Genomic DNA, 12,092 nt, shown 5'->3' with positions numbered 1-12,092 from the left:
AGAAATTCAACCATAGTTTGCTACTTGGAAGAAATATCAAATAGGTGATACATATAGACATAATTATTAATGCTAAGAGGCCTGATACAGGCGGCTGTGATGACTGTTTGGAGCAGAACTGTCCATGGCAGCTCTCAGAGAATGAGATGGAAAATTACTCTTCATTTATTACCCTCAGTGATGTCTGACTTTGAAAACCAATTTCATGTATTTTGTTTTCCCAAATTATTTAAAACATAAAGGAACATACAAAAGCTTATTATAAGATAATAAACAATAGCATAATTATTTTTGAAGACTATATCAAACAATTACAAGTTAATTAAAACTGCCAAAGATTACACAAGGAAGCAAACCAGAACCAAAAGCCCTAAATGTAGGCTTCTCTCCTTGATTCAGAAACTGTCTATGAAAGAGCTGACCGCCTTGGTAAATGAAGATTAAAACAACACATATTGTGGCTGGAGAGATGGCTCAATGGTTAAGAACATGTACTGTCCTTCAGTTCCCAACACCCAGGCTGGGAGGCTCACAACCTCCTTTATTTCTAGATCTGGACAATATGCTGCCCTCTTCTGGCCTATATGGGTTCTCACACACATATATGCACACATGCTTGCACCCCCCCCACACACACACAAACACACACACATAATAAAAGAGAAAACAGAATAAGAAAAACAAGACTAAAACACTGGTTACATTAGAGTCTGATGGCTGAAACTGCTATACCATCAGACTGGCATGGCAATCTGATCAGTACTGGCTCCTGCCACCAATCCTGATGATCTGAGTTTGAGCCCCGAGAAGCACATGGTGAGGGAATAGAAGCACTCTTCTAAGCTGTCCTCTGCCCTCCACACACACACACACACACACACACACACACACACACACACACACACACACATACAAAACAAGTAAATGATGGAGTAAAGTTACCAAGTCATATCTGCCTCATCCTCCTCATTCCATAGGAATCTATGATTTTCTCGTATAATATCCAGATCTGTCTTATCATTCTCCCTAGAAAATAACATTTTTAATTTAGCACAAAAATGAAATTAGTCAGATTTAAGCTAAATAGTGCTGTAATTTCTGAAAATTTAAATAAAAATATAATTCTATTTGGAAATTTTTATATAAAACAAATATTTCAATATTTTCAGAAGCTTCTTATGAAAAAATGCAAGAAAGGAACAAGTTCCATAGAGAAGCAAATTCATCCAATTCTACAGTGAGTTAATTACACAAATGGTGCTTTGTTGCCAAGTCAAGGACAAAAAAGCTCAGACTCTGAGTGAGGAAATGTGAATGAAGACAAGTTTCAGAATAGATCCAAGTCACAGTCTCTCAATAGTGTGCAATGTTCTAGCGTTTTACTAGTTTCCTGGGAAGACCAATAAAGGGGAAGAAAAAGAAAGATGCTCAGCTTGGAAGTAGAATAAACATTTGAGCAGCATGGGCTCAGGGGACAGGGGAAGGTAAAACTGGGATAGCTAAGACAGTGTTAAAGTCTTTACGGCCTTACCTACTCAGGTAAGTCAGAGGGGAATCCATGTTAAGACCAACAGCCTCAAAACAGGAAGAATTTTCTTGTGTGGGAAATTCCAAGAAAAGTTTCCTTCTTGCCTTATTTTTTAAGTGTTTTTACTCATTTAAGATTATAAATGTGATTACATCATTTCTAGCCTATCTTTTCTTCCTCTAACTCCTCTCACATCCCCTCCGTTGCTCTCGAATCCATGGCCACTTTTTCAATTGTACCAGGAAAGCTAGTCCTGAGGAAGGAGGCTTTCATCAGATCATCTCGGGCCATCTGAATCCTGTGTCTAAGTGTCTGGTGTTCTCAGCAGTAGGGGCTTATCTTAGACCTCTAGGGAGCAACTAAGGGCAACAGCAATATACTATATTTGAGGAGTCTTTTGGCCATTGCCTTATTTTTGCAAAAGCAATCCTGGTTCTATCAACAAGACACAGAAGCATTTCTCACATGTACTGTTATTTCCAGCATCATAGGTTCAATCTTGAGGACACTCCCTGAGGCCTGTTGTCAAGTAGTTTACAATAGAGGGCCTAGAAAACCATCTGTACTTGCCCTACCATCCTATGTAAACGTCACGATACTTACCCCAACCGCTTAAAGTCCTCTCTTTTGCCACCATAGTACAAAATATAGTCATTTACAAACTTTGTGTGCCTTTGATACTGCAATGCAAAACATTAAGGATTTTTGTAACTGTTCAGAAGTTGTTCCATTGTAATATATTACTAAATAAAAAGAAAGCATGGCTTGAATCCATCTAGCATTTTTAAACATGTAAGTCATGAGGGACAACTGCACAGAGACTTTCACTTTCTGTTGAAAACATTTCAAGCATGTATTACTTGTAATGTTTGGAATCTTTTACATGCATACATTATTCTTGTGATAAAAATGTATAACCATCAGGGGAAACAGGGAGCTTTCTGTTCTGCTTCTAAACTTCATACAGCTTTATCTCTTATCCAGTCTAATTGTAATATTACAAATAAAGAAAATGAGGCTTCTAAATTAAAGGTAAAAAAATTAGAATTTATCTTCCATTGTTACACAATGTAATAATTAATGATGAAGTATATAAAAATAGAATATGTTTATAAAATTAAATCTCACAAACATTAAGGTTTCAAAAACAAAACACAAACCTAAGAAGTCAGAAGGGGAGGTGTGCTGGCTCACACCTAGCATACCAGCATTCAAGAGGCTGAGGCAGGAGGAGCAACAAGAGTTCCTGGCCAGCCTGGGCCTCCGGGTAAGAGAGTGTCTCAGAAAGGAGAAAAATAAATAAATCACAGTAAGGTTTCTTTTTAAAATTCAAGAGTCCACACAACCATGTCTATTTGTCATGCACAATAACAGGACATCGAACAGTAGTGTTGGAAACCGTGGCAGCACCCTCCATCCTTGAGCACTGCAGACTGAGCTGTCGACTGCGGAGACAACATCCTCAGACACAGCGGTCTACCCATCACTGTGCTCTAATGCAGTACCTAAGAAGAACATGAAACTGAGGGGAAGGCAGGCCAAACACCTCAGGGCCTGGGTTCAAACGCTCCAACTACCTAAATGGGCATGCTATTCAAGCTGTTCATTGTTTCTGTATGGAGCTACATGACAAATTTCACAGGCTTTGCAGTCTAGTGGTTTCTGCTGTCACAGCTCAGCTCTGCTAGTGACAGTCATGGGCAACAGGCAGGGCTGTGGTCAACACAACTATTCCTTGAGCAAAAACAGGGCAGTGGGAGCTTAGCTTCCAGGAGATAGAGTAGACAAAAACCTACTCCTCTTGCCTATGGATGTTATATATAAAAACAAATACAAGCCTGTGAAAGATGGTGATTTAAAGGCACACCGGGGACTGCCCTTGTACTGAACTACATTCATTCCCCAGGCTTTTTTTTTTTTTTTTTGCATCTATACAGTGAGGCTAGCAATTTGAAAACACCAAAAGACACAACAGCCTGCTCTCCCTCACAGAAAAGCCAAGAGTAAGTCTAGGAAGACTGCTGTGGTAAACTGAGTAGGTATGGCCCCTATATATTCATGTGTTTGAATAAGAAGTGGCACTGTGAGGAGGTGTGGCCTATGTAGGTGGGCTTTGACGTTGCCTATGCTCAAGCTCAGCCCAGTCTGGAAGATATTCTCCTGAAGATCAAGATGTAGAACCCTCACCTCCTCCAGTACCATGTCTGCCTGATGCTGCCATGCTTCTTACCATGATGATAATGGACTGAACCCCTGAAACTGTAAGCCAGCCCCAATTAAATGCTGTCCTTTATAAGAGTTGCCAAGGTTATGTTGTCCCTTCATTCTGAAACCTTAACTAAGACAGCCACTAACTTTTTAGGTTTTTGTTTGTTTTTTGAGACAGGGTCACACTATGTAGTCTTGGCTAGCTTGAAGCTCACTATGTAAACTATACTAGCCTCAAATTCAGAGATCTGCCAGCCTATGCCTTCTGAATGCTGGGATTGAAGGTGTGCACCACCACACCTAGCAAAGTCACTAACTTTTAACATAGTGACTATTCTACCATAGCTAAACATATCCCCCAAAACTCGGGTCCTCTACCATCTATGCCAGAAAAATGGCACCTATATTTTTATTTTCACTAGGCGCCCTACACACTCCATGAAAAGTGTCAGAGAAGGGAGAACATGTGTAGCTGTTTATGGGAGATAAGACCATTAGGTTAAGCTAAGCTTCCAATGGGTTAGGAGGTAAAAGAGATTTTTTAAAAATTTACAACACAGTAACTTACAGGAAAGGAATGAGATAAAATTCATCAGATGACTCTAGTGTGGTGCTTTCTTTCTTCAGTCCTTCCCTGGCCTCTCCTGTCCTCTAACAAGCCACAGGAGCATGAGGTCAGGGTAGCAGTGCATGACACAGTCTGACTTACAGCTTAGTCTCCAGTCACACCTGAGGAACAGAGCAACAGCAGGCCTAGAGATGGTATTCAGACAGATTTAATTTTAAAACAGAAGTTTTGCAGAAAGTTTAAAATAGCCAAGAACCAGGTAGAAAGGTAATAAATTAAAACGATGCTAAAGAAGATATGGACAGACAAGGGAAAGGCTGGAAGTCTGCCAAGAGCAGGCTAGAACACTCGTAAGTTTGTAGACTAAGTCTATGTATAGACCACAACTAATATTTTTTTCATTATTTTTATCACTAACTTTTCCTATATATTAACAAAAGAGAATTACACCTGAAAATATGAATGGTATACTTCTATATCAATAATTACTAACCTGTAAAAATAAAACTAGTCTAAGTAACTTGACAAGATTTTGATTTTTAAAAGTTAGTGGAAAACATGGCTAACAAGAAAAATACTCTACTAGTTATAAAAATAGGACTATAAAAAGGATACAGCATCCATAGCTATGAGATGAAACCTTCTATTTCTTGCTTCTTCCCTGTTTAAAAAAATTTAAGTAAATTCAAATGTCCATATTTTATTAACAAAATCAAATCTACAGGTTCTGAGATTATAAAACGTCTTAAACCAAAGACCATCATAACACCAAAATACCACACCTGTCCAGCAAGTCTGCGGCAACCTGTTTATGGGCCACCTTTCCATGCTTTTCTTTTTGAAATGGTTTTGTAAGCAGCAACTCATCTTCGACTGTCCTAGTATAGCAAAAAGAAAACGTGTTAAAAGTTTTTCCTAAAGGATGCCATGTGAGTCTTCCCATGTTTGTAACTGCTCGGCAGGTGTCCTCCTAGTGACCTCCGTCTCAGTTGTCTTAGGAAGGCGGAGTCTTGCTGGAGGAAGTGGATCGCTGCAGGTGGACTGACCTTTTATAACCCCGCCTCACTTTATATGTGCTCTTGGCTTCCTGACTGTAGACACAGTGTGTCCAGCCTCCAGGTGTTACCCTGCCTGCCTGCGCCCCTTCATGCTCCTGCCTCTATGTGTTACCCCTTCTCACTGTACCCCTTCTTAAATCTTGATCCAAAACAAATATTTCAGTTTCTTCTTGTCAGGCACAGGTTCACAACAAGGAAAGTGACTAACTTTAAAAGAGCCTCTGATCTTTAGTGAAACATTTTGCTTCTTAACTTTAATGAATACTTAGAAAATGGAAAAGATAAAATGGCTACTTCTAACCAGCAGGTTCCTAGTTCAGTTCCTGACTCAATCACTGACTACCCTAAGTTATTCATCTGCAAAGTAGGTATAATAAAATTTTAGCAGGTAAAAAATATGGAAAGTCTGACTAGAGGACACTAGCCACAAATGATCAGCCTCACTGATATAAACAGAGCCCTAGACCATAGTAACCAACTAAATCTGCTCAAATTCTATTCCTAAACCATTTCTTTTGAGGGAGGATCCTTAGTAGCCCAGGATGGCCTGGAAATCACTATGTAACCAAGGATAAACCTGAGCTCCTGATGCGCCTTAATCTTCCTCTCAAGGACACATATCACCTTTCTTTGTTTTACACAGTACTAGGGATTGAACATGGGGCTTCATATATCCTTGGCAAGCATTCTACCAACTCAGTCCCATCATCAGATCAGAAAGTAATGTTTCTTAATGAAAAATCCAAAACACCAAACAAAAACAAACAAGCAAAACAAAACAAAACAAAACAAAACAAAAAAAAAAAAAAACAGAGCTGGAGAGATGGCTCAGCCGTTAAGAACACTGACTGCTCTTCCAGAGGTCCTGAGTTCAATTTCTAGTAACCACATGGTGGCTCACAACCATCTGTAATGAGATCTGATGCCCTTTTGTGGTGTGTCTGAGAACAGCTACAGTATACCCATAAATAACAAGTAAATCTTTAAAAAAGAAAGAAATCTAAAAAACATACATTGTTATAATATTTTATAATCATTACTATTCTTTTGTTATTGATGGAAGCTGGTGATCTTATAAAACATTCAGTCCTAGTTAATGATAACATATTAAGTCTCAACATGGGATAATAAACAGTTTCTCTAAGTTCTGCTACTATGAATCAAACACTCCTAGGTCACTACATAACATGAAATTTCTAAGCACTGAAAACTAAGACCAATGCCCCTAAACATAGTAATTTGGAGAAGATGCTGCCTCCAGCTGGGCATGCCAATTCACACCATCGTAGGATAGCCTGGGCTATAGAGGGAATTCCAGGCCAGCCTGAACTACATAATAAAATCGTCTCTGGAAACAAAAATGACAACAAAAGAATGTGTCCTCCTTGTGAGGCCCAGGCTTTGTATGCTAGAGGATCTTGGTCCTCCCAATTCTGGCCTGTTCATCCAAGTAAACATCACAAGTATTCTAAATTACAGTTCATCCTCCACCTGGACCTCGATGGGAAGACAAGTACTAGCAACTAAGCCTCCTTTAAGCTGTAACATTTGTAGGCATACAATCTTAACAAATGAGAAAACAAACAAAACAAAAACCATGCAATAGAGAAATCTTTCCTTTTCCCTCTTTCCCTTTCAATAAACTCCTTCACGACAAAACTTTGTTTTTCCCACAACTGCTACCAAACTGAAATTCATGTATTACAGTGTAATGAATAAAACCTCACTTGCTACAGCTGTTTCCATATGCAAAGTCAATCCCAAACCTTTCCAGATTATTTATGTACACTTCGTGTCCATCTAGAAGTGAGAACTTACTTCTTCCTCTTTTTGCTGGACCCTCCACCTTGCTCATCATCACTGAAGTCAGAGTCGTAGCCTCCGTGTCCGAGCATCTGCAAAGGAGTGTGAAGTCAGCTGTGCGGACCTGCGATGCCAGTCACTCGGCAAACACGAGAGTGAAGATCAAGTGACCTTAAGCAGCTACAAGCTTTACAAGTCAGGGTGGGCAGATTGATGCCCATGGGCTACCAGCCACCTAATGCTTTCACCCTCTTTGAAGTAAGGGGACAGATACTTCAGAATGTTTTCTACCTTTAATTGCTGTTAAGGGAACAAGGATTAATCATTGGCCTTTCCAGTGAAACCTAAGCCTGGATGCTGAGAAGCAACTGCATGCAAGGGGCGCATGAATCACTTTTGTTTCTGTTACACATCCCTACAGATGTTTCAGCCATTGACAAACCACTGGGGGGAAAATGATAAATTATTGCCTAGTACTTCAACTATACCGTTTACATGTGTAAATATCATTTTAATTATCTACAGTAATAATTAAAATAGGGGGCTGTCTGAGGTATAGGTGCTTGATGGCTATACCACTGTGTAAGCATACTCTGTGATATTTGAACAATGAAGTTGCAAGAAGTACTTAAGTTTCTTTCTTATTAAGCAATGAACGACTGACCATATTCTTACTTTGTCATAGACACAGTGATGCGCACTTTATAAACCATGCTTATGATTTTTCAAGTTAAAAACAAGTATTTGCATTTTAGGGATGAAAATGTAGTTAAACTGACCTACTTGATTCTTAAGGCCCCAGCTTCAACAGTCTCTTGGGAATATTAGGCACAACTTGCCAGAATTAGTGTTTGTAAACAGTACATTATCAACTGGTTAAATTTTTCCCTTGATTTTTAAACATTAGTTTTGAGGTTTCCTTAAGATAAGTTTCCTTACCCCTAGGCTTAGTCAGTTTTATTATTTTCAGACTGACATTCTTAGAATTGCTGAAAAGCTTCAGCTGTCAGTTGTGTCTGAAGAGGCATCTGATTCCAGTGTCACACAGAGTTTGGAACACATGAGCAAGGGTACTTACTGGTGATTTCACTATCGTATGCCATCAATATTAAACGCCTACAGCTGAAAAGAGCCAGCCCAGGTCAAGTAATACTATTTTTTAGCTTTGGTATTTGTGTCAGCAAGTGCAAGTGCACAGAATTTATGACACTCACTAATAGGGGTAAAGGTGGGTTGCAATCTCCACAGCTGAAAGGAACCAGTCCAGGTAGTGACATTAACTTTAGCATGTGTGTTGGCAAGTACAGCTAGGACAGCCAGTGTTTCCATTCTTGACTACCTTCCTTATGTCACTCCATCTGTTAAATAAGGTAGCTATGTCACATCATTAAATTCTGTGAGTCTCTGTAACTCCATTTTCAAACTTGGGTGTGTGAGTATATACCTCTCTTCCCTAGCCCACCAAATGCTAAAAAGAAGATGACAGTCAAGCTTGGGGACACAGGTTTGCAGGCCACAGTTCCCACCTTCCCTGACTGACATCATTGCTTTATACACCCAGATTTCACACTTTTTAGCACATCTTATCATGGCTGTTCAAATTATACTACCCTCTAATCCTATATCCTCACTTGCTTCCTATTTTGATGGTGGAAAACGGCAGTGTGGCGCCTGGATCTCTGCAGAACCGAAGATCTGGCTGACACACATGCTTTTTCGGCTTCCCCTCTTATGTAAAGGTTAACATTAAGATTATGTAAAGAAGTCCGGCCCTCGCAGAAGTAAGACATCAAGCTTAAAGAGTTTGGGAACCGTATCTAGTACAGTAAAACCTGTAAATGCGAACTTGTAGATCATCTTGACCCCTCATCCCCGACGCCACTTCCCTCCTCCGATTCCCCATTTCTTATTTCTCTGGCAGCTTCATCCATCCCATGAGCTATCTTAACTCAGTAGCTTCACTAAAAAGCTCTTACTCAAACCAGGCTACCAATCGACTGGGAGTTAAGAAAATAAATGGGGCAAATCAACTACTAAGAGGAGCCAGTTTCAAAGTCTTCTCTGATACCAAATACGCCCACGGCCCTCCCTACACACACACACCCTTTCCCTTCCGCTCCTGTCTGGCAAGTTCGCCCCAAGAGTCCTGACAGCTGCAGCGACGAGCCACGGCCTCAGCGAGCCGCTGCAGGTCCGCGCCGGTCCTCCAGAGTCACGCAGCGCCGCCGCCCGCTGCACGCCAGTCCCTACGGGTACCGGCTGGGAACCGCTTCCGGCCCGGCTCAAAGGCGTGTCACATTGACAAGGTACCGTTCTCCCGGGCGCGCCGACCGTGTGCTGCAGCAAGAACGGCTCGGCGTAAACAAAGACGGCGGAAGAAAAGGTCCGGAAAAAGAAGCGGAGGCTCACTGCTTTGGATCTTCATTTTTCCTTTGGTCCGTCTCCTTTTCCCTCTAGGGAATCCAGCATGTGGTACAATGTAGCACTGCCTAGCCCACGTCCTTCATTGGAAAATTCATCTTATGTATCTTGCTGTAGAAGGGGGAAAAAGCCCTGCCTGTCACCTGCGGTCCTCTCTCTAGTAACCTTAGTAACGCCTCAACAGAGCATCCTCGCCCAGCCAGCGGCTCAGCCTCAGATCTGTCTTATTACCCCCTCTTTTCCCCCTACGAAAACTGTGCTCATAATTAGAACAAAAATAGCTTCTCCGCATTCCGCCACCCACACAATAGATACTGTTCCAAATGCAGTGCTGGCGGGTGAAGAGATCGAGTTGGCGAGGAAAAGAAGAAATGGGAAATGAGAAAGATTTCACAGGGTCGCGGATTCCATGCCAATAAGCGACCTAGCATACGCGGAAAGGACATCCAATATAGAATTTTTAAAAAGAAAAAGAAAGAAAAATAGGAAGGAAGGAAGGAAGGAAGGAAGGAAGGAAGGAAGGAAGGAAGGAAGGAAAGAAGACTCAGGCAGGCAAAATTAAATTATTTTAAGCTCCATGGAGCTCTTCTGCACTGTGCTTTTCCCATTCCTCTTTCCACTGGGTTCAGATCTTGTTCCCTCCAGTACCAGCGGTTATTCATCTCGCCCTCCACAGCCAACACTGCCTTTGAAATCACAGGAGCTACTACAACATTTGCTGAATAGAACTGGCAAGCTTCTTGCTTTTACAGCGGGTCCATTTTAAGAAAAACTCTGAATCTTAATACTCGTTCCTTTTAAATCTTTTATCCTAAACAGTATATTGACAACATCCCTGTCAATTCATTCAAGTCTTTTTATTCCTGGCAGCAAATTATAGACACTCCCTGATTTACACAAAGCAGTTAAGTGTCATCTTCTTAATTACATGATTATAAATTCATGTATTTAAAGATGCATTTGAATTATACAGTAAAAATGTTTCCTTAAAACTGTAAACAGGAAGCCTCACAATTTAATATTATAGTATTGAGTTATTTTGTTAAGCAGTCATTTTTGGTAGGTATCGAAAAATCAAACACTTTTATTTATAATAAGAACTCCAGTAACCTATATCCAACTCTTTTATACCAATATTTGACATGCATTAACATTTTGTTCCACTCCATTTTAGTTTTCCAACAATCCTGTGCTGCTGTTGTAACCCCTGCATTTAAATTTTTAAAAATTTGCTTATGTGTAATATATGTGTACCCGCTTCTCCATGTTACATTACAGATGGAGAAGAGAAGATGGGGTTGTAAGCCCTGGAACAGGAGTTACAGAGTGGTGTGGGCCATCCATTGTAGGTACTGGGAGCCAAACCCCGGTCCTCTGAAAGAGCTGCAAGCCTCTCAACAGCTTTGCCAACTATGGTGGTTTGAATGGGTCCCACAGACTCATATGCTTGAATGATTGGTCCTAATTTATTGGAACTCAAAAGCCCACAGGACATCTCTCTCTCTCTCTCTCTCTCTCTCTCTCTCTCTCTGTGTGTGTGTGTGTGTGTGTGTGTGTATCCAGTTGTATATACCCCTACCCTGTAACTTTTGTATCAGGATGTGTGCTCTCAGCTACTGTTCCAGCACCATGCCTGTCTGCTGCCAAGCTTGCTAACTGTGATGGTCATGAACTCACCCTCTAAAACTGTAAGCAGCCCCCATTAAATGGTTTCTTTTATAAATTTTCTTGCTCATGGTGTCTCCTCACAGCAATAGAACTGTAACACACCATCTCTTCAACACATGTTTTGTTTTACACATGGGGGGTTCATGAATCTTGACCCCACAGGTCCATGAGGGTTTGGAGCTGGGTAGCACTTTTCTGTTTACATAATTCAGGTCCTATCCCTCAGTTCATGGTCCCATAGGGAATAGCTTCTGATTAGATATGTGTTTCTATTTTCCATTCAATCAAAGGTTTCCATTTTTGCTTTGAGGTCTGCAGCTACTGGAGACATTAAATACAAAATATATGCTATAGATAGATCATATTATCTAAATTTGAATCAACACAGGACAAAAAACTTACCCAATGGGGAAAATCTCAAGTAACAAATTACAAATCAGTATTAAAAGACACAAACACCCATTAAGAACCTGCATTGGATGGAGCAGTCATTGGGATTACAGATGTATAAAAACCAGTTCTTCATCTCGAAGACAAATTAGTTTGAAAGGCAGAGCATATAAAATAGTAAAATCAATGTATTCTGTCATATACCATAAGTATATGGTAAATGGAAACCTACGGGTCCCAGGCATTCAGATATGTTATCAATGATTACAAAAATGCAACCATATATTGATGCTACATATCTCAAAGCAACAAAATGCTGTGATAGGCATGAGATAATGGCCAGAGATGGATGATGATGGCCATAAAATATCAAGTCATGCTTTTAAGACATGTCCTGTTGATACTTTATGTCTGAGCACACTTTATTTTCCAAAAATGATCACATGAA

The 12,092-nt window shown here is 40.4% G+C and overlaps 1 protein-coding gene across 1 annotated transcript in view; it reads right to left on the bottom strand.

Moving 5' to 3' along the window:
* Positions 1-9,405, bottom strand: part of LOC308418216 (protein FRA10AC1 homolog) — a 30,413-nt gene extending 21,008 nt beyond the window's left edge. The window contains exons 1-6 of the mRNA XM_080913595.1: positions 9,269-9,405; positions 7,181-7,257; positions 5,087-5,182; positions 4,920-4,965; positions 2,132-2,208; positions 943-1,026 (exon numbers count right to left, since the gene is read on the bottom strand). Coding sequence (XP_080769721.1) covers positions 943-1,026; positions 2,132-2,208; positions 4,920-4,965; positions 5,087-5,182; positions 7,181-7,257 — 380 coding nt within the window. The 5' untranslated portion in view covers positions 9,269-9,405. The remainder of the gene's footprint in view (positions 1-942; positions 1,027-2,131; positions 2,209-4,919; positions 4,966-5,086; positions 5,183-7,180; positions 7,258-9,268) is intronic.
* Positions 9,406-12,092: the final 2,687 nt, after the last annotated feature.

Source organism: Micromys minutus (genome assembly GCF_963924665.1).
Source record: "Micromys minutus genome assembly, chromosome: 2".
In the NCBI taxonomy this organism is placed as follows: domain Eukaryota; kingdom Metazoa; phylum Chordata; class Mammalia; order Rodentia; family Muridae; genus Micromys; species Micromys minutus.
This window is presented reverse-complemented; position numbering and strand designations above follow the sequence as displayed.